Raw genomic sequence first — 27378 nt, forward strand, 5'->3', positions numbered from 1 at the left:
TCCTCTTGGCTTTCTGTCATTAGAGTGATATCACCTGCATATCTGAGGTTGTTGTTGATGTTTCTCCGGGAAATCTTGATTCCAGGTTGTGATTCATCCAGTCTAGCATTTCACATGATGTACTCTGCATATAAGTTAAATAAGCAGGGTGACAACATACACACTTGACATACTCCTTTCCCCATTGTTCCATGTCCGGTTCCAACTGTTGCTTCTTGCCTTGCATACAGGTTTCTCAGGAGGCAGGTAAGGTGGTCTGGTATTCCCATCTCTTTAAGAATTTTCCAGTTTGTTGTGATCCACACAGTCAAAGGCTTTAAAGTAGTCAATGAAGCAGAAGTAGATATTTTCTGGAATTCCCTTGCTTTTTCACTTTCTCCCAGCGCAACCAATAATAAGTAAAAATTTTTTTTAACTTGGTTACCTGGACAGAAGAAGATAAAGCATATTTCTATCTCCTATGGAACCCAAAATAAATTTCATAATAAGGGTTATTATGAAATTATTATGAAAAACAAAATTTTGGACCTTTTAGAACATATAGAAGAATATTTTTACGACCTAGAATACAGCAGGATTTTTCAGACATGATGCAAAAAAAGCACAAAACTAAAGAAAAATTACAATTTGACCACACCGAAATTTAAAACTTCTATTCTTTATAATACACCATCAGTAGAGCTGGGAACGAACCTCAGGATGGAAGACATTGGTTGCGAGGTGTATAATGGCAGAGGATTCACATAAAGAATGTATGAAGAGGCTGCAAATGAACAGGAAGACAGATAGCCCAGGAGGCAGACGGCAAACACCTGCCGTTCAGCAGATGAAATAAAATTTCTCATCATCGTAAAACCAAATTAAAACAGCAGTGCATTATTATTTCACTCCCATCACACGAACGGTGTTTTTTAAACTTCACTAAAACCAGTCCATTCTAAAGGAGATCAATCCTGGGTGTTCATTGGAAGGACTGATGCTAAAGCTGAAACTCCAATACTTTGGCCACCTCATGCGACGAGTTGACTCACTGGAAAAGAGTCTGATGCTGGGAGGGATTGTGGGTGGGAGGAGACGGGAACAACAGAAAATGAGATGGCTGGATGGCATCACCGACTCGATGGACATGAGTTTGAGTGAATTCCGGGAGTTGGTGATGGACAGGGAGGCCTGGCGTGCTGTGATTCATGGGGTCACGGAGAGTCGGACACGACTGAGCGACTGAACTGAACTGAACTGAATACCAACAGTTGACGCGTCTAAATAGAAGACGGAGGAATGGAGTGGCGGGGGGTGGACGGACAGGGCAGCGGCTGGGAAAAGGGCACAAACCCTCAGCCGGCAGATGAGTGAGGTCTGAGGTCTACCCTGTAAAATGGTGACTGTAGTTGATGACACGGATCATGTCACTGAAACTTGCTAAGACAGCAGAACTTAAATGTTCTCACCGAAAATATAGGATAAACCTGTGAGGGGATGGGTGTGTCATGAGGCGGGAGCGGCCCTTTCCGACGGGCACACACATCAGATCATTGTGATCTACACCCCGGCTCACAGTCTCGTCTGTCAGTCACGCCCCAGTGGAGCTGAGGAGAGAGTGGGCACATTTGTAGAGCGGTGCTGTCTCTCATGCCTGATGCCAGAGCCTGAATCGGATGGAGTCTTAGAGAACAAGCAGGGTCAAGCATAGGGAGGACCCACCTGCTGTCCACTGGCGAGTCCACCTGGAAGCCGGCGTCCACGAAGGCCCTGCGCGGTGGCTGTGGGCTCCCTGGTGACAGCACAGAAAGGAAAAGCCTTGTCAGGCGGTGGGCTCTAATGGAATATAGAGCACCTGCTACGCTAGGTGAAGGAACCAGAACGAAAATGTATCCAAATGGCTAAATCTCAACCCTTAACAGGGATTGCAGAAAGAGGGACTTTGCAGAAAAGATGCAATCTGTTACCTTTCCCATGAAACTTTCAGGCATGGAGACAGTGTTGTATGTCTTCATATTCTGTGGATATACCAGCACTGGGGGACTGAGAAGCCCCAGACCCAATTTAGTGGTTCCCCCAGGAAGAGGGCTGTGTGAGCCGCTCTGGGCGTGGTCTCTCGCAGGTGCGCCACTGGGGAGGCCTGGCAGGACATCATGCTGGCCTGCATGCCTGGCAAGAAATGCGCCCCCGAGTCAGAGCCGGGCAACAGCACAGAAGGGGAGACACCCTGTGGCAGCAGCTTCGCCGTCTTCTACTTCATCAGCTTCTACATGCTCTGCGCCTTCCTGGTAAGCCAGATGGGGCCGGCGGCCTTGCGTGCTGGGCGTGCGGTCCAGGCTGGGCTGGAAAGTCTGCGTCCCTGGAACGGTCCAGCCAGCCGGGAGGGGCAGGAGCTGGGCTGGGTGAGCTCAGCCACCCCCTTCTCATCTGTTCTTGGCTCCTACCTTCATCCCTGAGGACAGCAGACCGCTTCAGGATCTCTGGCACTTTGATGAGGAGCGAGGGAAGGGTGGTGGACAGTCTCCCCTGTCCTTGGCAGCCCCGCCTTGGCAGCTGGGTGTGAGGGAAACTGCCAGCCCACAGTGGGGTTCACGCCGCATAACTGAGGGGAGCTGGTCAGGTCCTCAGTCAAGAGAGCCAAGTCCTGGGGGCCAGTGTTTCCATGGTGCCACATGGCTGGCCTTCAGGAGTACCAGCCTCCGAGCACGTGGCCCTAACAGCCACACATGCAGGAAGGGCCACTGAGGCAGCTCTCCGTGCCCATCCTCTGCAGATCATCAACCTCTTCGTAGCCGTCATCATGGACAACTTTGACTACCTGACGAGGGACTGGTCCATCCTGGGTCCCCACCACCTGGACGAATTTAAGAGAATTTGGGCAGAGTACGACCCTGAAGCCAAGTGAGTGCCCAGAGGGAAACCCGAGCCCCCAGCCTGAGAGGGGGTTGAGTGCCCACATGTGGGAAAGAGGGTCAAGACGAGTTAGCACTGGGCTGACCCACTGCAAATCCTGACCTGCACAGGACGCCAGGGTCAAGGGTCAAGGGACAGCAATAGGAGGCCTTAGGCTGAGTCAAGACCATGTCCACTATTTTCCATTGAACAGGCGGGTGGTCATGGTGTTGGAGCAACGAGTATGTACTTGAGTCAGGACGTCTGGGCTGGACAGGGCCCAGTTGTATCCCTGCCACAGGTCCATTGGTCCAGGCATCATGTTTGGTTGACTCTCAGGAAAGTGTGAGATGGTCAGATGATTAGTTGACGGAATCAGCAGTAAATTCCGAGAATTTCATTGCCTGCTAAAATCCCTTCCACCTTTCATTGCCTACTGAAATATAGCACTGATGGAAAATTGCTCTTTAGAAACCTAAACATGTAGATTGTTTTTTTAGTTTTACCACCCAGTTCTACAGCTCAGGACCAGTTTGATCACTAGGGTCCAGCTATGGATAGTTCCTACCACAGGAGACCCCACCCTTGGGCACAGGATTCCTGGGCTGCCAGCCTAGACCTTCCCCCTGACCTTTCCTCCTCTCCTGCCTCTTCCAGGGGACGCATCAAACACCTGGATGTGGTGACCCTGCTCCGACGGATTCAGCCGCCCCTGGGTTTTGGGAAGCTGTGCCCTCACCGCGTGGCTTGCAAAGTAAGAGATGGACTGGGCTCATGGGAGACATGAGCATTGGCGGGGCGAGACACCTCCGGGTACCCCGGGCAGGCCAGTGAGCCTCTACAGAGATGAGGGTAGTCTTCATGAGCCTAAAGAAAGGACTGAGCCAAACAGGCACTAGGGTTCCCTCCTGCGGCAGATACGTCCTCAGACAGTGAAGGAACCACGGGGTGACACACACACATGTTTTAGGGCTCCCCCCACCCCACTCCCACATCCTCCTGCCTTGGAGGTACCTCAGGGGTCCCACAGGCGGGTCCTTCAAGAACCAGCGGCTGTGCTGACTGCTGCGCCCCCTCCCCAGCGCCTGGTCTCCATGAACATGCCCCTGAACAGCGACGGGACCGTCATGTTCAATGCCACACTGTTTGCCCTGGTCCGGACGGCCCTGCGGATCAAGACGGAAGGTAAGGTCACTGGGGGTCCAGGAGCCCTAGTGGACCAGCCAGACCCAAGCTCGGCGCCTGCGGGGTCCCAGGGCCTCCCGCCCTTGGGGTGTCCGAGCTGCAGCCCAGCGTGATCCTCCCCCACCCCCCTGCCCCGGGGACATCAGCGGGACCAGGCCTGCTCAGGCGGCCTTTGTTCCTTGAGCGGCCTCCTTGCCTGTAACTTTTAGAGATTCTCCCAGTGACCCCTCGGGTTAAGCTCAGACAGCAGGAGGTGAGCTCTACCTGAAGCGGGCCGAGCCCTTGCCCCGTGGGGCTTCACTGGCTGCAGGTGGATCTCAGATGTCCAGCTTTCCTTGCAAAGTAAATCTGTGTCGTCAGGAAGGGGTCACAGTGGACGTAACCATGGTCCAGGTCAGCACGGGTCCACCCACATACAGGTGGGCAGCCAGCCGGCAGGTGGGGTCAGAGCCCCCTGCGCTTGTTCAGGGCCATGTCACTTGGAGGCAGGGACTGTCTTCTGGCTTGTACCGCAGCAGCCTGTGACCAGGAGCAGTTGGGCTGTACTGACCTGCCATCATCGTGGCCGATTGGTGTCAGAACTGTTCTGGGAGGGCAGAGGTACACACAGGAAGCTGCAGCTGCTCCCAGCCTCCTGCAGCAACTCTTGGAGCTGGGGCTTGTTTGAGATGGAGTCCCAGCACCTGCCCTGAACGCCGAGTCTGCATCCTGTGCCAGCTATGTGCATGGGTCACCTGAACAAAGTCTGAAACCCAGAGGCACAGTCACTAGAGAAAACCAGGCGGTGTCATTTGGATCTTCAGACCTTTGGATCTGAGTCTCAGGCTGCCCACCCCATCCCCCAGAGAAGCCCTGGATGGGAGGACAATGGGGCTAGACCGTGATAACACACGACGCCTTCTCCACCTCAGTTTCTTTGTGAAACAAGAAGGCAGTGACATGTGGCATTCAGTTCAGGGGACAAGCCAAGAGGCACCTTCCCTCAGCTAAGTCCTCCCACAAAATGACAGAAATATCCACGATGAAGAACAAGAATAGGGTCATCAAGACCCATGTCAAAATTAGGAACTAATATTTTTTAAAAAAACTCTTAGTAGTTCAAGTTTGGCTGGTCAATAAAAAGAAACTCAGGCTGAAGAGTGGCCAAGGCCACAAGTCAAGTTGGAGTAAGCATGAACAGGCCTGTTTCTGCCAACAAAAGCCTGGAACGGATACATGTTGGGTGTGCATGCGTGTGTGACTGGGGAGCTCAAAAGGAAGTTCGCTGTCATGTTAGCTGCGGTTGCCACAAGTGCTGGACCCAGCCGGGACTTCTGTTCACTTATTTTACCTTCTTCCCTTTCCCAAATTTTCCACAATGACTGTGATTACAATTCTGTCCAAGAAGGAAGGTTTGTTTTACCAAGGAGGGAGGAAATGAAGACTCTTGGAAGGAGCATGCTGTGGTCCTGAAGGCTTGATATAAAGTGAGGACATACATTTTCATCCTGTGGAAGAATGAGAAACACCAGTGCCTGAAGCCCAGAGTCAGCATCATCAAGATACTCGTCAGACCAAAACAGGTCCCAGCCAAAGAGCCAGACACACGCAGCCCATCCTGAGGAATGTGCTCCTGAGACCAAGAAACGAGCTGGCCGCGTGGGAGCTAGTCAAGCCAGGAATTAAAGGAAATTCACCCACCAGCAAAGGGCTGGCATCTCATCCCATCCTGCTCTCCCACTGCTGAGTCACGTGTCACCCCGGTTACCGTGGGCGCCCACTCAGAAGATCTGGAGTCCAGCCGTGGGGCAGCGACTTCTCTGCTCAGGGGCCTCCAGGCCAAAATCAGCCTGTTGACCAGGATGGGTCCTCTTCCCGGGGCTAGGGGGAGATTCCCCTTCCAGCCCATTCAGGGTGTCAGCAGACTCACTCCCCGCAGACTGGGACCAGCTCCGGCTAGGCCCCCACGGCTCCGAGCTCCACGCAGTCAGGGAGGCCTACCTTGTCTTTGATTTTTGTTTGCTTTTTGTTGTGTGCTGGTTTTTGTCGAGCCCTCAGTGACATAAAACATTACGTTAGTTTCAGATGAAAAGATAACGATCCTGTTTTTTTTTTTGTAAATCATGTATTTGACAAAGCATTCATATCCAAAATATGCATGTAAGATCTTATATAACTCAATAGCAAGAAAAGAAAAAAACAAACCAGAAAACCAAACCAATTTAAAAATGGGCAGAGGCTCTGTATAGTTATTTTTCCAAAGGAGGTATACAACTGGCCAACAGGGACATGAAAAGATGCTCAAATCACTAATCATCAGGGAACTGCAAATCAAAACACAGTCAGATGTTACCTCACACCTGTCAGAATGACTATCAACAACAACAATAAAACAAGATGTAACAAGTGTTGGCAAAAATGTGAAAAAAGGGAACCGTTGTGAACTGTTGGTGGGAATATAAATTAGGGAAACCATTACAGAAAGCAGCCTTAGAAAACTAAAAACAGAGCTACCGTATGATCTGGCAATTCCACCACTGGTCATTTATCTAAAAAAAGCAAAAGCACTAACTTGAAAAGATATCTGCAACCCACGTTCACTGTGGCATTATTCACAGTTGTCAAGGTGTGGGAACAATGTAAGTGTCCATCAAAAAATGATGGGTAAAGAAAATGTGGTGTGCGTATACACGCACACACATACACACACACACACAGTGGAATATTATTCAGCCATAAAAGAAGGAAAGCCTGCCATCTGTGACATGAAGAGGCCTCCTAAGGACAGCATGCTGCTGCTGCTGCTGCTGCGTCACTTCAGTCGTGTCCGACTCTGTGTGACCCCATAGACAGAAGCCCACCAGGGTCCCCCGTCCCCGGGATTCTCCAGGCAAGAACACTGGAGTGGGTTGCCATTTCCTTCTCCAGTGTGTGAAAGTGAAGAGAGAAAGTGAAGTCGCTCAGTCGTGTCCGACCCCTAGCGACCCCACGGACTGCAGCCCACCAGGCTCTTCCATCCATGGGATTTTCCAGGCAATAGTACTGGAGTGGCTCGCCATCGCCTTCTCCGCTAAGTGAAATAAAAAAGAGAAAGACAAATATCATATTATCTCACTTATATGTGCCATCTAAAACAAAAAGTCGCTCAGTCATGTCTGACTCTTTGTGACCCCATGGACTATAACTGCCAGGCTCCTCTGTCCATGGGATTTCTCAGGCAAGAATACTGGAGTGGGTTGCCATTTCCTTCTCCCTGTTATTTGTTTATATTGCAAAACAACCACCACACATCTAGACAACACTCGTCACCCCACAAGGTTACAGCTTTTTTCTTGTGACGAGGACTTTTTAAGATCCGCTCAAAGCAACTTGCAGATACACAACACAATATTGCTGCAGTCCTCATGCTGTGCTTGACATCAACAGGATGTGTTTGTTTTATAGCTGGGAGTTTGCACCCGAGAGCGCCCCCCTTGTGAAGGGCTCCTGGGGTGAGCCCAGGCCCCCCTGCACAACCTCCCTGTCCTCAGGGCCCATGTACCGTATCACGTCACCTGATTGCAGGGTGAGAACCCGTGTTCACAATCCTGGGGCCACACAGGGCATGTGCGTTGGTGGTGGTGGGAGGGAGGGCTGTGCTAGCCCCAGCAAGCCTCCTGTGCCCTCTCACAGCTGTGGGTCTCAGCTCGCTGAGCCCAGGACTGGAAGTTAAGTCTGTTCGGCCAATGGAGAAAGTAGACCCCTAGGGGCCCCCGATCTCAGGGGGCTGTGATTCATGGGGTCTCCTGGTTTCTGCTCCTCACGAGGTTTGGCTGCCTCCCCAGGAGGAGACCCAGCAGAGAGGCTTTCGACTCAGAGGCCCCCGAGTATGGACACTCCCGCAGGTCTGCAGGGGGACCACTCTTCCTCCCAATGGCCCTCCTGGCAGGTGGCCATTGGGCTCAGTCTGGCCCTGGCAGCCCCCACGAGGAGAAGCCGTGAGTGGGGTACAGGGTCACCCTGGCCACTGAGCAGCAGGTGGGGGTCAGGGGAGAGCTGGCCAAGAGGGCACAGAGGTGAGCCACGGGAACCTGCAGAGGAAGAGACAGAACCCACGTTCAGGGCTCCTGGGCAGAACCCTTGGGCAGCCATGTGGGCTCCCCCACAGGGCCCAGCCCAGCCCACTAGAGGCCCTGGGGACAGCTGCCAGTCAGCCTGCGTCCCCCCCCACAGGGAACCTGGAACAGGCCAATGAGGAGCTTCGGGCCATCATCAAGAAGATCTGGAAACGGACCAGCATGAAGCTGCTAGACCAAGTGGTGCCACCCGCAGGAGGTGAGTACTCACCCCCTGCCCCTGGGCACGTGCAGGTCCCACGTTCAGCCTTCAGGAGACCTGCCTGTTCCCACTAGAGCCTGGTCCTAGCCTGAGGTCACTGGGGAGGCCAGGCAGGCCCCTGGATGCCTGCAGGTTTGGGAGAACTTCAAGGAAACTGCAAGGTAGAGGCTTTCCCATAACCCACCCAGCTGGGTGCTGTGGGAATGACAGGGCCCTGGGGGAAGAGACCCCGGAACCCCCTTTTTGTTCTTCCTTGACGACCTTGTCTAGCTGTCCTGCGTATACAATTGCTAAAATATAACACTTTAATACAAAATATATCGTTGGATTGGCCAAAAAGTTCATCCAGATTTTTCTGTAAGATTCTCCTTCAGAAAAGCCCAAGCAAACTTTCTGGCCGACACAATACAAAGATTTTTGGTGAATAAATGCTCAGGGGCAATTGTGCCCAAAGCTGTGGGCACCTGGAGCTTTGGGATCACAGAAGAGCCAGTTAACAAGCTCAATTAGGTTTAAAAAGCAAGGTGGGAAATCATTTTGATGATATGCTCATTTTTCTTTGAGAAAGGAGAGGATAATAATATATTTGGGGCTTCCCTGGTGGCTCAGCAGTAAAGAATCTCCTTGCAATGTAGGAACTGCAGGAGACTCAGGTTTGATCCCTGGGTTGGGAAGATCCCCTGGAGAAGGGAATGGTTATCCACTCCAGTATTCTTGTCTGGAGAGTCCCATGGCCAGAGGAGCCTGGTGGGCTACAGTCCATGGGACCACAAAGAATTAGACACGACTGGGGGCGGGAGGAGACGGGGACAACAGAGAAAGAGATGGCTGGATGGCATCACTGACTCAATGGACATGAGTTTGAGTGAACTCCGGGAGTTGGTGATGGACAGGGAGGCCTGGCATGCTGTGATTCATGGGGTCGCAAAGAGTCGGACACGACTGAGCGACTGAACTGAACTGAACTGAGGCAACTGAGCATTCATGCAAGAATATATTTGCTTACTTGCAGAAAGTATTTGCATAAAGAATCTCTGGGAAAATACTCAGGAAATGAATGAGAAAGGTTATCTGAAAGGAAACAGGAGTGGAAGAGATACTCTTCACTATACACAAGTCTTTTTGTATATTTTTATCTCTTTCAACCATGTGCGTGAAGAGTGTCTTCTCAAAAACATTAAATTGATCGCTTCTCAACCTTTTGACTAAGATCAAGTTGTATCTGTTCTTATCAGTTTAAAAAAGTTAAGCTGAGAAAACCTAAGACGCTGAGGACACTCGGACAGCATCCAAGCCCCCATTTACCTCCAACCCTGTCCTCCCTTTGCTCTCAGATGACGAGGTCACGGTGGGCAAGTTTTACGCTACTTTCCTGATCCAAGAGTATTTCCGGAAGTTCAAGAAGCGCAAAGAGCAAGGCCTTGTGGGCAAGCCCTCCCAGAGGAACGCCCTGTCCCTGCAGGTGAGGGGCCCTGGGCCCTGAGGACCTGGCACCTCCTCCCACCTCTACCAGGTCCCAAGCTCCCACGGGTCCCTCCCTGAAATTCCGAGCCTGCAGGGGGCCCTCCCTCCCACCCTGCCTCCCACACTCACTGCCCTCTGTAGTCCTGGACTCTCAGCCCCCCTGAGCTCAGGGAGTGGGGGGAAGGTCTGGGGGACTGTTGATGCTTCTGAGACTGCCCCCCCAACATGCCTGCGCCCCCTGTGGACCCCCGGAGCTGGCCTCCTTGGGGAAAAGCAGAGGGGAAGGTGGGTGGTGGGTCAGGTGGGCGCCTGGGCCCTCACGCCCTGTCCCCTTGGCCCAGGCTGGCCTGCGCACCCTGCACGACCTGGGGCCTGAGATCCGCCGGGCCATCTCTGGGGACCTGACCGCCGAGGAGGAGCTGGACAAGGCCATGAAGGAGGCTGTGTCTGCGGCCTCAGAAGATGACATCTTCAGGGTAGGTGGGCACCCCGGCTGCAGTCTACAGCCTCCATAAGCTGGGTTTGGGGCAGGAGGTGAGTGTCCTGAACCTGAGGAGAAAGCCCTGGGTCTGTGGTAGCACCAGCCCTGTCCCCCCAGCTCTCCCCATCCCTCTCCCCTCCCCTCCCCTGCCTCTCCTCCCAGCTCTCCCTACCCCACCCCTGCCACTCCCCTCAGCTCTCCCCACCTAGTCCTTCTCAAGCCTAGACCTTCTCAAGCTCACAGAGCATCACTGGGCCCTGGAGGAGCAGGAAGCCATTTTCCTAAGGAAGTGCTTCTGAGGAGACGCTTCTTCGTCACACATTGCAAAGTGGTGGCCTTGGAGCCACATTTCAGCCACAGGCCTAATCTGTCTGCCAACCTTTGAACGCATGGCTCATTCAAAAAATCTAGACTTCCAGCCTCTCTTGCAAAAATCAGAAGATGTGCAGTATCAGGCAGCGGATGCCTGGAAGCCAGTGGCGATCTGAACTTGGACCGTGAGGTCTCCAGTCCCAAATGTCCCCTCCGGCTCCCCACCTTGCTGGATACCAAGGCTGCCAGCAGTACTAACCATGAAAACTAGAGCCCACCGGGATTCTGGGGCCCTTGTACCCAGATCTCTTCACAAACCCCAAGGCATTCGGCTAAAAATCCTACAACGAGTGAAACGCTGCTGCCCAGATCTGAGCCAGAGCTGCCCACTCTGCCCTCCCAGCCCCTTAAGTCTCCCAGGCAGCAGGAACATGGGGTGAGAGGGTCCCGGCCCCTGAGGCCATCCTGTCCTTGCCATTCTTCTCCCCATCACTGTGAAACGTGCCTCACTGAATGACTCAGGGACACATTAGCATGTCAGCATGACGCGAGAGACCCCAGCCTGGCAGAGGCTCCTTGCCCAGGACAGGGAGGGAAGCTGGGAGAAACACGGACTCCAAATTTAAAATCTAAGACTCTCCAGGGAAGGAAGCCATGGTTGGTGTACTTGCTGTGGTGATTCTCAGAACCGCTTGGCCAACGCAGTTTCCAGCTCACTGAGCCAGCCGGGTCCTTGTCTGTCAATCCCCTGGGCACCTTCTGGCCCCTTTCTCTGCCCCTCGGCTCCCATGAGCCTGCCCGCCCCAGGGAAGGGTCTCCATTCCAGACAGTCGCTGCGCCTGCCCCCATCCCATTGGTCCTGGAAGGAGGTCCTGTCACCCCTCCACCTGTTGTTCCCCCAGGGGTCTCGGGACTGCCTGGGCCCTTCCAAGCTACCAGGCCCGCGGGTGAGAGGCCCCGTTGGCTGGGTGCTGCCCAGCGCAGTTGAGATCCCTCCCTCCCCCGCAGGCCAGCCCCTTCACCCACCATCCTCTCTCTGTCTCTCTTCCCTCGCAGAGGGCTGGCGGCCTTTTCGGCAACCACGTGGGCTACTACCCCAGCGACGGCCGGGGCGCCTTCCCCCAGACCTTCACCACCCAGCGCCCCCTGCACATCAGCAAGGCAGGCAACAGCCAGGGGGACACCGAGTCCCCCTCCCACGAGAAGCTGGTGGACTCCACCTTCACCCCTAGCAGCTACTCATCCACGGGCTCCAACGCCAACATCAACAATGCCAACAACACCGCCCTGGGCCGCTGCCCCCGCCCCGCTGTCCACTCCGGTGCTGTCAGCACCTTGGAGGCCTGCAGGCCCCCCTTGTCCCCTGCCATCCGGGTGCAGGAAGCTGCATGGAGGCACAACTCCCAGAGGTAAGCTGGGGGCGCAGAGGGGCTCGGGGAGGAGCGTTTGACCGGTAGACCCACCTATCGGCACTCAAGCTGGAGTGGACCACTGCTGCTGCCGGGACCCCAGCCAGAGGGCAGGTGGATGCTCAGGGAGGCACCGTGGCCCCACTGGCCAGCATATGTCCTGAGGTGCCCGCCTCTTGACAGGGCAGAGGAGCCCTGGCCCAACCCCTGAGATGTTTGTGTCCTGGAGACACAGCAGTCTTCGCCCCCCGGCCCTTCTCAAGTCTCTGCCCAAATCTGGCTTTGGGGCCAACTGGGATGAGACGGGACACCCCTATTCTAGAGGCAGGAGGCCATTTGCTGAGTGCTCGCCTGCTCTGCCCCAGCCTGGGGCGATTCCTGGTCATCCTGCCAGCGTCTCCAGCCCCCGGCCTTTCTTTCCTTCCACTCTCTACTCCCTGGTGACCCGGGACCCCCAGCTGGGATGTGTCGGGACCCCCAGCTGGGATGTGCTGGGCTGATGGTGTCCACCCCACGCTCTGGGCCTCTGGCAGCATTTACATTGGCAGCTCTGGGCCTCTGGCAGCATTTACATTGGCTCTTGCAAGAGCCTTCCCGTCTCATGTGTCCTTCACCTGGGGGAGGGCACCCCCTCTAGGGGAGGTCAGGGCCTCCCCTGAGAACCACTAGGACCCTCCCTGAGTGACTGGTGGGCCCCGGGTCAGAGCTGAACAATGACCCGCACTCAGTTCTGAGAGGATGAACAGAGCTGACTCCCAGATTCCCTGTGAGTCTGAGCATAAAGAGATCCCAACCCTCAGGACCTGTAGGGAGAAAGATGGATGCAGATGGGAAAGGGGGACCGGAGACCAGAGCTAAAGACCACATGCAGAAGCCCAGGGCCCAGGGGAGAGCTCAGCCCAGGGCACGTTCTGGCGTGGAGGGTCGCAGCTCACGGGGGCTCCTGGCTCAGGGGACTGAGGCTCACGCCCCTCTGCTCAGAGAAGCAAGCCCTTTTGTGAGGCCTCTTCTCTGTGCTTGGCTCTAAGAGTCAATATCAAACTCAAGGCATGTCAGCTATGACCCCAGGAAGCCCCCAGCAAGTGCCCACAGCAGCAGAAGGGACAGCCTCTCCCCCTGCCCCCACCCCAGCCCTTGTGTAGGATCTGACCACCCCACCTTCCAAAGCACCATCTCATCGGCTGCTTCATTTGTCACAACTGAAGCCACACAAACAGTTGTACTGGTGGGGACACTGAGGCATGGGTGGGCAACGTGACTTGTGCCGGGGGAAACTGACCAGCTCAGAACTCAGATCTCCTTGGATCCTAACCCCGAGGCCCCTCCCCAGCATGGAACCCTGGTGGTAACACTCCTGGGTCCACCAGTGGTTGTGTTGATCCTTACCTGCTGGGGGAGGGGAGGGACTGACAGCTGCTGACCTTTGTCTCCACACTGGACACTTTAGGTGCCCCTCCCAGGACAGCCCGAGAGCCATGCTGTGTCAGGAAGAGGCCCCTGGGGACGAGACCTGTGCTGTGCGCGTGGATGAGGACGCAGAGCAGAGCAGCGAGCCCAGCCTGGTCTCCACGGAGATGTAAGCTCGTACCTCCCTGGGGAGGGGCCCCCGACTCCTCCGGCAGCTGCAAAGAAGAGGGAAGCCCCCCACTCTGGTTAGCTTGATGCTTGCTTGAGAAATGATGCTTCCAGGGAAACATATAAATGTTGATGTTTCCCTGAACTTTTTTGACTGCAACCAGACATTGTAAATATAGCTTACAGTGAAGCTCAATAGATACACACGTGCATACCTTGACTGGCTCAGACAGTGAAAAATCTGCCTGCCAGTGCAGAAGACCCAGGTTTGATTCCTGGGTCAGGAAGATCCCCTGGAGAAGGCAATGGCAGCCCATTCTAATATTCTTGCCTAGAGAATCCCATGGACATGGGAGCCTGGGGGGCTACAGTCCACGGGGTCGCAAAGAGTCGGGCACAACTGAGCAACTAACACAAGTGCACTTCATACATTTAAGTAGGACTATTCCTGAAACGGCATATAATAAAGCTGACAGCAGAGGGCACCGTTGGCAGCCATAACGGAGAACTCCACCAGAGCCAGTTAAAGGGAAGGGTTTTTAAACTGAGATCCAGACCTGTGAGTGGGCTGTGACATTTGCTTAGTCAGTTACAATCAGCACTCCTAAAGAAAGCACGGGAGGGGACAGGACAGCAGGAAGTAGCGTGGCCAGCGTCACAAAGGCAGCACTGCTTTGTGAAGCTTTGTTGCCAAGTCTCATAACTCTCTTAATAACTGGTGACTGTGAGTTGCGTTCACCAAGCTGAAGCCATGTTAGACGCTTTCCTGAGAGAAAGGCTTCATCACGAGGAACTGCCAGCCCTTCTGGCTTCTGATGTCCCGAGGAGGGATTAATACGTGGCCACTCACCATCATCTGTGCCCCTCTGTGCTCGCTCGCTGCTCACAGGCCCCTGCCAGGTGTGGATGAGCCGGCCTCGGCAGCCATTGAGGGCTTATGTGAGGATCTCGGGGAGGAAAGCAGAGGAGATTGCCTGCGTAGCTGCTAACCCAGCGGTGCAGACAGCAGGGCACAGACATTCAGAGAGGCTAAGGGTCAAAGAGAAGCTGGGTCTTCAAGAGTGGGGACGACCTGAACAGTAAGACAGCGTTGCAGGAGGTGACTGAGCTGACCGTAAGAGGAGCGTCTGGTGGGTTTTATCCAGCACCTTCCTGGCTCGTGGTCAGCACCCCAGGAGGACAGCCACCGCCCTGAGAGCACAGGTGGAGGCCTCGTTGGCGACAGTGCCAAGGCAGCCCCACGAGGGCCTGTGCAATCAGCCTAGGGCCCACGGTGGCTGTTTTCTGGGAAGTGCCCCAAGCCCAGGCAGAGCAGCATCTCGCGGGCGCAGTGGACGCAGGCATGGAGCCTGGGGATCCGAGTCCAGCCCTTGCGTGCAGCCGTCATGCGCCCCAGGCCAGGAGGAGCCATTTCCCACTGAGTTCCTGTCAGAAAGTCCAGGAGCTGTTGACTGACTAGACACCCCAAGGTCCCCCTGCCATCTGTCACCAATGACCACACGTTTGTGCTCCCGCTGACCAGGGTGGGCAGGCCGGGAGAGTGTGGGGAGGCACGAGCTTAGGCTCCTCCTGGGAGGGGCTGCATAGACAGCATCCACCTGTGACCACAGAGGAGTCCAGGCCATTCCAGAGAGAAGCTGTGGACCAAGAACCATGTTCCAACTTTCTCAGCAACGGTGACCAACTTGTCCACACCTGCCAGCGTCAGAGGCATGGGGGGCACACAGGGAACAGGCCAGAGGAGCCGGGAGCTTCTGCTGCCCCGTGACCTGTAGAAAGCAGCATCGGGGGCCCCTCACTAAGAGAGAATCAGACGTCCTGGGGTGACAGTCTCAAGTCCTCTGTTCCAGGCTCTCCTACCAGGATGACGAGAATCGGCAGCTGACTCCCCCCGAGGAGGACAGGAGGGACGTCCGTCTGTCCCCAAAGAGGGGCTTCCTGCGCTCCGCTTCCCTAGGTAACCCCATCCCCTCCCGCCTCCCTGGGTAACCCCACCTCCTTCTCTAGAGGCAGTCACCCCCTCCCCAGTGATGACAAGCCACGCAAGGGTGACCAAGGAATGTCAAGGCCTGGCTGCGATGGCCTCCCGGATGGACCCCAGGGTGGAGCTGGCCTGGGGCTGGACGTGGGCTAATGCTGAGTCTCAGGGAGGTGGGGGACATCCTTGCCCCTCCCTGGGTGTGAGTTGTCACAGCCATGTCCTCTTTCCATGCTGAGTCATAACTCGTGTGCAGGTCGAAGGGCCTCCTTCCACCTTGAATGTCTGAAGCGACAGAAGAATCCCGCCGGAGACGTCTCTCAGAAGACAGTCCTGCCTTTGCACCTGGTTCACCATCAGGTAGCCCCACCTGGGGACAGGCCGCTGCCCCTCCTTGGCAGGCTGGGTTCCCTGTGACGAGGAGCAGACCTCCAGACCCCTAGTCACCCTTCCTGTCCCTCACCGCTGCTTTGTCCCCTCCCCTGCCCAAATAGCCTCCAAGGAAGGGCTCTGCGCACCCGAGGACTGTGCCCCACCCCGGGCAGGACACCCAAGCGGTCCTGGAGAGCCCCTGGGAGGGTGGAAGGACCAGCAGCTCCCATCTCCCTCCAGTGGCCAGCTGTTCCCTCCCCAGAACTATGAACTATTGTTCGTAGCTAGAGCCTGGACATTGAGCAGCACAAAATTCGATCCATGAAATACGGAAATAACCAGAGTCTTCCAGCAACGTGGTCAGGAGAGCAGGTCCAGGCAGATTCAGTAGTTGAACTGGCTCTTGGCCTGAGTGATGCCAGGTGAGGGGGTGAAACCCAGGACCCCAGCTTCAAGCTCCTCTTAGGACCTTAGACCCGACGGAGGTTTCCAACAGCTGAACAATCCCAGAGGCTGGTCTCTCTCCTTCAGGCAAATCAGGATCTAAACTGGACTCTCCCCACCTTCTCACCTCCTTGACTACACTTCCTTATCATGGGCTTTCGCTTTAAATGGCTTTTTTATCCCAAAAGTGTTCAGTGCCTATCAGGACTTATAGTCGGCACAAGACAGGCAGAGCAGCTCTGCCCGGGTGAGGGCATCGCTGCTCAGGTTTTGCTCAGCCTGAGTGCAGTCGCTGGAGGACGCGTGGTCTCCATGGGGCTTTCTGGAATGTCAGAAGCTCTCTGGGGGCCCCAGGGAGGGGAGACTGGCAGGCTGGGAACACCACGTGCACTGCTGAGGGATTCCTAGGGGCTGGTCTCTCCGTCTCTGCTGATGGTGTCCGAAAGAAGACCCTCCCTCTCTCTGCACCCTCCTGTTCTGCTTTCGTGCTCCCCTCCGACCTGTGGGCCACATTCCCCTCTCTGGCCCTCGGGCCAGGCCTCCCCTCCAGGCAGGGTCGCTCCCCGTGGCCCATCACGTCAGAGCTGGCAGAGAGAATACACAGCTAACGGGGGCGGGGCTGGGACTAGAGGGAAGATGACCCTGAGCCCACTGGGCCTTGGCCTTCTGAGCTCAGGGGAGAAGGATCCAGGCTGACCGATGGTCACAGGGTCTGTTAGGGCAGTTGAGACCAGCCCTGCATCTGGGTGCGTGACCTCGAGGGTGCAAGCGCCCGGAGGAATCAGAGAAGGGGACAGGGTGGAGGTCCCCTGACTCACGCTCTCCCATCCTGTCCACAGGCGCTGGCAGTGGCGGGCCTGAGCCCCCTCCTGCAGAGAAGCCATCCCCCCGGGACCCTCCCCCCACCACGCCTCACGCCCCCTGCCACACCTGGCCCGGCCTGGCCTCTGCGGCCTGTGCCCACCCTGAGGCTGGAGGGGGCCGAGTCTAGCGACAAGCTCACCAGCAGCTTCCCATCCATCCACTGCGATCCCCACGTTGGGGAGCCGATGCCCTGCGGGGTTAGTGGCACCCCTCGGAGGGCCCGGCCCGTGTCACTCACTGTGCCCAGCCCGGCAGGGCCCCAGGGCCGGCCGTTTCACGGCAGTGCCAGCAGCCTGGTGGAGGCGGTGAGTGCTTGGGCAGTGCCCAAGGGCTGGGCTGTGGGGGGTTCAGGCAGAACGGAGGGGACCCTGGTACTCCCAAGCACATGGAACATCAAGTCTCTTGGCCAGAAAGACACTCACTCAGGTCTCCAATCCACGTGAGTGCCCAGCAGACTGAGGAAGAGCCGTCACACCAACCAGGAGATTAGTGGAGCCCTGCGGGGAGGGGGCCGTGAGGGAACTCGGAGCGGGAGGAGGGGACGAGGCAGGTGGGAAGCAGACTGGACAGGAGGGGTCACCTAGGCTCACCTGCCGCATCCCTGAGGCCACCAGGAAGGGGGCAGGTGCTTCAGGACAAACAGGGCGGGTGCCAGGTGTGTTCTACACACACACACAGACACACACACACACACACTGTCCCCAGATCCTCAGCCCAAGGGGTCAGGTGCTTCAGGACAAACAGGGCGGGTGCCAGGTGTGTTCTACACACACACACACACACACACACACACACACACTGTCCCCAGATCCTCAGCCCAAGGGGACAGGTGCTTCAGGACAAACAGGGCGGGTGCCAGGTGTGTTCTACACACATACACACACACACACACACACACACACACACACACACACACACACTGTCCCCAGATCCTCAGCCCCAAAATGCAGCCAGGGGCACTGGGCCAGGTGTGACCAGAGGAGCCTGAAGGTTTCCTGGAAAGAGTCACGTGGGGGATCAGGCCACTCCCGGGGGAGGATACTGGGGGAGGGCCAGGGCCCCTGCTTCCTCCATGGATGCAGCCTGCCTGCATTTGATGACGGTGCCCCAGCCCGAGAGGTCTCTCCTCGGGCCTACACGCCTGAGTGTCACACTCCTTCCTGGTGTGCAGGCACGCCCATACGCGTGCACACACTCTCTCTCTTCCCCAAGTGACCCCTCGGAAGCCCCTGCACCAGCCCCACGGGGAAGAGCTGGGCTCAGAGTAACATCCCCGGTCCCTGCCCCCCAGGTCTTGATCTCGGAAGGACTGGGGCAGTTTGCTCAGGACCCCAGGTTCCTCGAGGCCACCACGCAGGAGCTGGCCGACGCCTGCGACATGACCATCGAGGAGATGGAAAGCGCGGCCGACGACATCCTCAGCGGGGGCGCTGGGCAGAGCCCCAGCGGCACCCTGCTCCCATGTGCAAACTGCAGGGACCCGGGGCCGCACCGAGCAGGGGGCGTGGAGGACGCAGCCTGGGCGCCCAGCCCCGAGCCCCGCCAGGGTGCAGAGGAGCCCCGGGACAGCAGGGCCTTCGCCAGTGGCCTGTAGCAGCCGGGCCGGAGACGCCGGCTTTTTATTTGTCTCAATGTTCCTAATGGGTTCGTTTCAGAAGTGCCTCACTGTTCTCGCGGCCTGGAGTTAACCGGAACAGCGTCTTCATTCATTTCGTGGGGACAAGACCAAGTCGGTGGCCAGGAGAGAAGCAGCCGCAGTCCGTGTCCGGCGGGGGGCGGTGGGGGCGGGGGCACGGGCACCAGGGAGGGGTCCGCCTTGGCTCCCCAGCCCTCACCCAAAGGACCCTATGCTAAACGGGTGTCTTTCAACTTTGCTTGTAAAAAACTCATTTTGCACATATTCTGTATGAGCCTCACTGTCCCCATAGAGCCAGGGCCCTGTGCGTCCACAGAAGGAAAGAGAACCCGGCCCGCCCCTGGGGAGGAGGAGGGCGGCCACGGCCACCCACGCCACCTGTATCTGGGCCCTTCCTTCCAGGCCACAGTCATGGGGCCAGGGGAGCGGGTGTGCCCCCTGGGACAAGCCCGGTGGTGACTGTCCAGCGCGCTTTTGTTTTGGGATTTGACATTTTTCTTGACAGCATGTTGTAGTTTTCATTTGGGTTTTTTTTTTTAATATATAATTTTGTTTTCCCAGGGGGAGGGGAGAAAGAAGAGTGTTTACAAAGTTTTGCAGCCACGCACCTTACTCTCTTCACTTTTGCAAATGTAGATTGGATTTGGTTTTGTTGTGTTATTTAGCGGTCAGTTTCTTTTTCTACGGAGGATTCAGCTGAGCCGCCGTAGGAGGGTTTTGTCAGCCATCATGTACACCCAATAATTTGTTATAATTTCTGCAGGTAGTGACAAGAATTTTTTGGTTTGGTTTCCTAATTTAAAGGTGTGGGGTCTTGCACAAGCGTGTATAGTAGTGGGGGCCCGAGGTCTCTGCGAGTGTGTGTGCCGTGTGTGCGGCGGGTGGTGTGTGTGTGCTGGGGGCCAGTCTGCAGCCGCCAGGCCTCCCGCAGGTCCCCTTCAGGCACAGCCATAGGGAGGCCTGAATCTGGGGCCGTTTGAAAGCAAAAACAAACCACTGTCTCCGCTTCTGAAACGGGAATCAGTAACTGCATTTTCTGTCCCACAAGATATGCAAAAACAATGCAATAATATTCATTTTAAAAATACAATTGTGAGTTGTGTTGGCATTAAAACTGTATTTGAAAAACCCACACAGAAATTTGAAGGAGAAACTGAGAAGGTGTTTCGCTGCGATTTGCTCTGTGTGGCATCTCACTGCGTTGATGGTGTTTCTGCTGAAGAGGCCGTTATACTTGAAGTCAGGTCAGCCTCAGTATTCTACAAATATTTTTTTAAAACTGAATTGCGATTGTGCCAAGCAAATATAACGAATTAAGTTTGTTTTTGAATTCACTTCTTGTATATTTGCTGCATGTAAGTAAATCATTTTGTATTTGGAGTGTGACAAGCCTTACCTTTGAGCTCTTAAGCGCTTTTCTACATGTGGCTGGGAAATGGGACGGCTCTTCTCGGCTGTGTGACGAGTGCCGGCACCACCCGCGTGGGTCCCACGCAGGCCTGGGCATCGCTGTTTTGCATATCTTGTGTTCGCTTCCGTTTGCCCCCACTTTCCCCGGCCTGGGCATAGGTGTATCCGTATCTTGCTTGGAGAGACCAGGACTCGTCTAGTCCACCCTCACTCTGTCTGCTCTGCCCCGGTTCTTGGATTGGGGATTTCTCCGGGGACAGCCTTGCACCGTGAAGGGTCGTGGAGTGCCCTGACCAGGCTCTTCCATCACAGGCAGGCATAAGGCCCCCTCCCCCAGGAGAGGTGGCTCACTTCACTGTAAGGCATCCCCCAGCGCAAGAGTTCCTTAGGAATGTGTCCACTGACCAGGAGGGTGGAGGAGAGGGCATCCTCGGCTGGACAGCAGGGGCTGGAGCCAGGCAGCAGGTGACATCTCATCCATCCAAAGGCAACCACTTCCGGCTCGCTTCTGCACCTTCAGGGTCTCCTCCAGGGTCCGCCGTCATGGTGTGGCAGCCATGGAGGGACCAGGATTGGGGGTGGTGCACGGGGTGACCGGAGGCACTGGGGAGGCATCTCTGTTGGGTGCTGAATCCTCAAGCAGATTCCAGCAGTGATCATTGAAATGTGGCCAGTTTGGGGAAACAGGACCCAAGCATTCATCTAGACCCTCCCCATCGAGTTGCCTCCAGTCCCTGGCTCGCCCAGCCCCTCTCGGCACTGACTCATGTGAGCAGCCCATTCCTCTGTAAAGATGTGCTTTGCTGTGATGGGCTGATTTTCCTGCGATGGCCTGATGCTCACCCCCCGGTGAACACAGTCTGGGGACAGCAGGCTGCGCCCTGTTCCTCCAGGCCCAGCCCTTCCCATCTCGGGCTCCTTTTCGGTGCCACCGTGGTCTTCTAGACATTTCGTTCAAGTCCCTTGTCCCCTTCCCCTGTGCCTGCCTCGGCCACTAAGATGTCAGCTGGAGTGGAGAACAGAGCCTTTCGGCATTGGTGCCTGGTTCCCGCTATCCGTTTGGCCCCCGGGTAGAAATACGGGTTCTCAGCGGACCTCCCCCGCACACACACACACATGGCCTCCTCGCACTGCCTTTCGTTTCTGTTTTGCACTTTCCATCTGTGTCACCAAGTCTCACCGGCCAGCTCATGCTCGGCTCTGCCAAGGGCGCCCTCACCCCATCTCGAACCACAGGCCTCCTCACTGCCTGCTCGTCTGTCGGGAAGACCTGTCCAGGGAAGGGTCTCCCTGGGCCTGAGCGCAGGCCAGGCTAGCACAGGACGGACATGTGACACCTGTCCTCCTGAGCCTTGTCCACAGCGTGGTCTCCATCTCTGCACCTGACATAGAACCTTCTCAAAAGCAGAGCCGTCGAGTCTTCTGAAACCCTTGGGTGGCTGGAGAAAAGCCACAATGGCCGAGGACCCTATACACCTGAAGAGTTTGGGTCCAGGGTTCGTGAACTTGTGTTTGTCCCCTGACAGGTAGCCTCTTGTTTCCACCTTGATCTTACAGTTACTCAGGAGTTTGTCTCCTTCCCACCCGCTCCTAGAAAGTTCTTTTTGGTCTTGGGGAAGGAAGGGTGATTTTATCCCCCAGATCTTAGCTCGACTCATGCGTTTTTCTCTGCTTCGGTTCAGAAGTTCTTTGTTCCAGTCACTTCCCTCATCTTCTCAGTCTGGCTGGACCCCAGAGTCTTGTGCACCCCGTCTTTATCCTCCTCTGCGCTCCAGCTTCCGAGCTCTGGGGGTCATTGGGAGCTGCCCATCACATCATCCCCATCGTCCTCCCCTCAGACCATCTCCCCAGCGGTCAGCTAAGGGCACCTCACGTTCCAAGGCCGATGAAGCGTCTTTCTGAGGAAAAGGAGCCCCTGGAAGGAAGAGCTTGGAGGTCATGGAGAGGGTGAGGCTGTTTTCCAGGGGGCGGGTGACAGCCTGTGTCCCCACCCCAAAGGCCAGGAAACAGAAGGGACTTAGAGCAGCACAGGGAGGAGGTGGCAGGAGGGGGGTCAGAGCCGGCAGCCCTGTCACACCGCATCACAGGTGTGGCTAAGGATGGTGGGGGCCTCTCCCCATCCCCCCCCCCCGAGGAATCTGCAGGAACAGGCATGTCACGTCTGAGAGGCAGAAACGGCCAGGGAAGGGCGACCTGGTGTCCACCCTCGAGGCCCCCCCGTCAGTCCAACCAGAGCCCAGGCCAGGCTCTGGTCTGCGGCGAGCACTAGCACAGATCTGAAGGGAAATGGGGACACAGGGCCTGTCTGACCGCCGTGTCTGCGGCTTCTTTTCATGGAAACGTCTGTGGTGACTGCCCACCTTGGCCGGGACGGTAGAGGGGCTGAGACCCCAAGATCTGCTTCAGAAGAAGAAAAAATAAAATTCCGCTCCAGCTTATTTCCCAGCCAGACCACCCTCTCCGGACGTGCGTGGGGTCTGCACCCCCTGCCCCCTGCTCTGCGGAGCCCCCTCCCACACGTGGGCCACGGGCCCTGAAGGTGGGCGGGGGGCACGGGGAGAGGCGACCTGAGGTCACCCTGGGAAGCCAGTGTCCAGCTTTCCCAGCGGCTGTACCGTCAACGGGACCTCCCTCCCTCTCCTGGTGCCCCCACTCCCACCCCCGTTTTCCCTTCTCCCCTGGTTGGGCCCCCTGAGGGGCCCCGTGAGCCGATTCTGACGTCGTTTCTTTGTGTCTTAATTTATTTATTTATTTTTGTGTCAAAGCAACAAAGCGCTGCCTGTGGGGCCAGAGAGCAAACTATCAGGTAAATGGGTTTTTCCAGGTTTCCTGTTGTTGGGGAGATGCTCAAGGCACACCCATGCACATGTCTACACACACTCATGTACACACGCACTCACCTGCACACGCGCGAACACACCTGACAGGGGCAGGCGCTGGCCCTCCCAGGCTGATCCTCCTCTTAGAAGGCTGGGCACTGGCTGCAGAGAGAAGCAGAGGTTCCCCCCACCCCTGGGAAAAGGTGCCTGTTGGAGTGACTATAAACTAAATGTCATTGCCCTTCATCAAGAACATTCCACCACTCCCAAAATCAAAGTTTTCCTGCCGTGAACTCAGGAGACTTGGTCCACAGCAGGCCAAGGGTTGGGTGGAGGGTGCCCGGGGGCTGCCTGGAGTGTCAGCAGAGCCCCCTCCTGGGCAGTTGCTCTAGGACGTGCGGGATGTACTATGAGGCTGAGGTGGGCCAATGGCTGGAGCCTCAGGGCAGAACCCGAGGCAGGATTGTCCCCAGAGGCTCCCTTTCTGCAGGGAATCAGGGACACCGAGCCTGGTGAACCTGGCTCAGTTCACCAGGTGACTGAGGAGAGTTCAGCCGAGCCCGCGGCCTCCTGCAGGTCGGGGGCAGCCCTTTGTGAGGCGTTCAGGTCCCCAGTTTTCAGAACAAGTGGTCTAACTGAGATTTGGCTCTCAGAAAGGTAGCAGGACAAAGTCTGCGTGAATTAACAACAGTTTGCCACCTGGGATCGCTTGTGCATGAGAAAGTTTCCTCCAAGGTCACGTCAGAGCAGCTCTGGGGTAGCGGCTGTCTGTGCTGGGGGGTCGTGTCTGCAGGTCATGTCTGGGCACAGTGGTGCCTGCTCACCATGCGGCCCTGAGGCTCCCATGCCACCGTCCTCGGTGCCCTTGGGTCTGTGGGCCGGGATGAGGGAGATGGGGTCCGGCCTCTGTCATCCACTCCCTGCTCCTGCGGGTCCTGATTCCAGGAGCGGGGCCGGGCGGGGGAGGCTCCTATGCGTAGATGGGTCCCAGCATGCAAGCTCCCCACCCAACACCTCCACTGTGGAGAAGCCACGCCAAGGCTTGAAAGGGAAACAGAACCTGGGACCCGAGGGAGATGGCTTGTAAGCAAACAGCCCAGTGCCACGGTCTCCCTCATGAGGCAGCCCTGAGCCCCAGACGTGGGGCCCTGGGGGGGCCTGCCTGTATCGAATGCATCCCCCCACCCTCAGAATCCGGCCTTGACTTCCCACCCGATGACCTGCTTCCTGCCCTTCCCCCCCTGCATCCCGTTATTCCAGAGCCCTATGCAAGGAAGCTCTGCTCCGAGGCTGAGATGTCCAAGGTGAGCAGGTTTGGACCAGTCTGTGATGTGGCAGCGAGAACCACCTGTGGAAAACACGTCCACTGAGAGTGAGGCAGCAGCCTCCCACTGGCGAAGCGCCAGACGCCTCTTTGCTGTTTTATCTGGATGCCCCTCGAGCCGCCCAGCCGGGGTCCTCCGTGCGGGAGGGTCCAGACACAGCCCCTCTGCTCCTCTCGTCCCATCTCGGAGTCCCCCCTAGTCCCCCCACCCACGGAATCACGCTGGTTCTCAGATAGTCGGCGTCCCCCCCACACCCCCCACACCTCCCCGCGGGCCCTCTCGTGTTGTAAATACTGTTGTACAGTTTGTAACCATCGTCACCTGAGTCGGCGGCCTCGCCCGTGTCCCTTCTCACCTCGAGAAAGGCTGGGGCGTCGAGAAGAGCTTCAGGGCCATCTCTGTGAGACGCTGTGTATATTCCTGTAAGATTGCATTTTTATCTAAGGAATGATGTTATTTAAAAAACAAAAAAAAACAAAAAAACAAGAATTGCAAATAAATTTCTTAACAACGTCCTCGTTGGCTTGGTTGTCTTGCCCGACTCGCCTCCTCAACCGTCTCCTGGACTTGCAGAACCATGCTTAACCCTCCACTGACGTCTAATCCCCAAAGAGGAAACTCGGGTACTCTGACCTTGGGCATGATCTCCAACTTCGTTGCAGTAACTCGTCACATCCCCCACGGCTTCCTTTCGGTTAATGGTCAAAGGCTGAAAAGGGACAGAAGAGGAGAAATTAAATGGAAGATCCACAAAATCCAGATGCTTCTCATTTACCCACCGTCACATAGAAAAAGGCACAGAACTGGTTTTGAACAAAGAAGGACGGGGAGAGGGGAGGGATGGGAACAAGGGGTGGGGGGGGAGGAGGTCGTGTGTATCAGCGCACTCTGGGCTCTCCCCAGCGGTCCAGTGGTTAGGACTCTGCCGTCTCACTACGGACAGTGCAGATTCACTTCCTGTCAGGAAAGTAAGGCCCCCAAGCTGCAGGGCTGGCCCCAAAAACCTTTATTTTAAATTACTTTGAAAGCTATAAGCATGTAAAGTGAAAGTGAAAGTCGAACAGTTGTGTCCGACTCTTTGTGACTCCATGGACAATTCTCCAGGCCAGAATACTGAAGTAGGTAGCCTTTCCCTACTCCAGGGGATCTTCCCAACCCAGGGGTCGAACCCAGGTCTCTCACATTGCAGGTGGATTCTTTACCAGCAGGGCCACAAGGGAAGCCCAAGAATACTGGAATGTGTATAGCCCATCCCTTCTCCAGGGGTTCTTCCCGACCCAGACCCAGGTATCAATCCTTCATTGCAGGCAGATTCTTTACCAACTGAACTATGAGGGAAGCCTTATAAACATACAAGCTTCTTTTTTATTATTAAACTGATTCAGACCAACCTTCATAATTCCCTGTGTAAAACTAACCAGTCCCAGAAACAACATCTTAGTTGGAAAAAGTTACAGATCATCCTCATGGACAATTGAGTCCATTCCAGGAATTACAATCATCACTGCTCTCCCCACTCCTCTGCTGGAGCCCCCCCACCCACCCCCCACCCCGTACCCTGAGCTCTGGAGTCCAGGCTCAAGGAAGGAGAAGGACTCGAGTAGACACTGCTTGTCCAGCTCCTGGAGGAGGAGCTGGGCGGGCACCCCCAGGAGCTGCCCCTCCGGTCACGGTCAGCAACAAACCCACTCCAGTGTTCTTGCCTGGAGAATCCCAGGGACGGGGCAGCCTGGTGGGCTTCCATCTATGCGGTCACACAGAGTCGGACACGACTGAAGTGACTTAGCAGCAGCAGCAGCAGCAATAACAAAGTGTGTGCCAAAGCTTGTAAATGATACTTTCGTCAGCTGAGACAGACTGGAGTCTTGCCCTGTGATGAATCTGTTCTGCTTGGGTTATGAATGCCTCCTTGAGAGGAGTGGGGGAGCCAGGCCCCACCTTGGGCGTGGTCAGCCTGTGAGCGGCCCTCACGGGTGGACGGCCTCCCCTCTGCTCTGCTTTCCAGGGTCAGAGTGCAGGTCTGGCTGGGTTCCAGCCTCTCCCCCTCATCAGGCCTGCTTCTGCCCATATTCCTTTCTCCCCGCAAGGCAGATGTGGTTATTGATCTGATCGCCCAAAGAATTAGGTGTGAGTTGGGCCTTTTCATTGGAAGAACTGATGTTGAAGCTGAAACTCCAATACTTTGGCCACTGATGTGAAGAGCTGACTCATTTGAAAAGACCCTGATGCTGGGAAAGATTGAAGGTGGGAGGAGAAGGGGACGACAGAGGATGAGATGGTTGGATGGCATCACCGACTCACCGGACATGAGTTTGGGTGGACTCCAGGAGTTGGTGATGGACAGGGAGGCCTGGCGTGCTGTGGTTCATGGGGTCACAAAGAGTCGGACACGACTGAGCGACTGAACTGAACTGGGCCTGTGAGGGGACAGGGACACCTGACACTCACCTGCATTTGCTGCTTCCTGCTTTCACGTCGTGAACAGAACTAAGCCCTCATTCCATGCGCCTCCATCTCTCTCCCCATCTCCACGCAGCTTGCCAGGTAGGCGGGCTTCATGGACTCTCAAGCCCCTGCAACCCTCTCCTCTAATGCTGCCTTTTTAAAACCCTTCCCTGAAAGCAAACGGGAGGCCAAGTCTTCTGAGCCTGAGTGGCCCGTTCTCCCAACCTGTCCCCACATTGCACATCTTGTGTTAAACACTGTTCTTTCACCACGACCCATGAGAGCCTGGAAGACTGGCTTTATTGCGCCCGGGCAGGTAGGCCCATGTCTGGTTAAGGAACAAACAAAAACAGATCCACAGATACAGAGAACAAATCAGTGGTTACCAGGGGAAAGGTAAGAGGAGGGGGGCAAGGTAAGTGTTGGGGAGGAAGAGGAACAAACTACTGTGCATAAAGTAGATAAGCTACAAGGATATTGTCCGCACAGGGA

At 56.0% G+C, this 27378-nt stretch overlaps 1 protein-coding gene and 1 long non-coding RNA gene across 14 annotated transcripts in view; one reads left to right on the top strand and one right to left on the bottom strand.

Moving 5' to 3' along the window:
- The window catches only part of CACNA1C (calcium voltage-gated channel subunit alpha1 C), a 461815-nt gene extending 436700 nt beyond the window's left edge, over positions 1 to 25115 (top strand). For 12 of the 13 annotated variants that reach the window (XM_088837459.1, XM_088837460.1, XM_088837448.1 and 9 more), the window contains 13 exons: positions 2102 to 2267; positions 2753 to 2880; positions 3529 to 3625; positions 3954 to 4056; positions 8248 to 8349; positions 9687 to 9814; positions 10158 to 10292; positions 11666 to 12018; positions 13466 to 13594; positions 15444 to 15550; positions 15828 to 15931; positions 17227 to 17556; positions 18543 to 25115. In XM_088837459.1, the coding sequence (XP_088693585.1) occupies positions 2102 to 2267; positions 2753 to 2880; positions 3529 to 3625; positions 3954 to 4056; positions 8248 to 8349; positions 9687 to 9814; positions 10158 to 10292; positions 11666 to 12018; positions 13466 to 13594; positions 15444 to 15550; positions 15828 to 15931; positions 17227 to 17556; positions 18543 to 18845 (2185 nt within the window). In that variant the 3' untranslated portion in view covers positions 18846 to 25115. The remainder of the gene's footprint in view (positions 1 to 2101; positions 2268 to 2752; positions 2881 to 3528; positions 3626 to 3953; positions 4057 to 8247; positions 8350 to 9686; positions 9815 to 10157; positions 10293 to 11665; positions 12019 to 13465; positions 13595 to 15443; positions 15551 to 15827; positions 15932 to 17226; positions 17557 to 18542) is intronic. The other variant, XR_016037705.1, reaches the window with a different exon arrangement.
- LOC148777731 (uncharacterized) lies at positions 24352 to 25278 on the bottom strand. Its single transcript, XR_016037706.1, has 3 exons — positions 25075 to 25278; positions 24797 to 24861; positions 24352 to 24464 (listed from the first exon to the last, which is right to left on the bottom strand). It is a non-coding gene; the product is annotated as an uncharacterized LOC148777731 (long non-coding RNA).
- Between the last annotated feature and the right edge of the window lie 2100 nt (positions 25279 to 27378).

The sequence above is a fragment of the Moschus berezovskii genome, chromosome 6 (assembly GCF_049115385.1).
Source record: "Moschus berezovskii isolate FMDL1 chromosome 6, NW_MosBer_1.0, whole genome shotgun sequence".
In the NCBI taxonomy this organism is placed as follows: Eukaryota; Metazoa; Chordata; class Mammalia; order Artiodactyla; family Moschidae; genus Moschus; species Moschus berezovskii.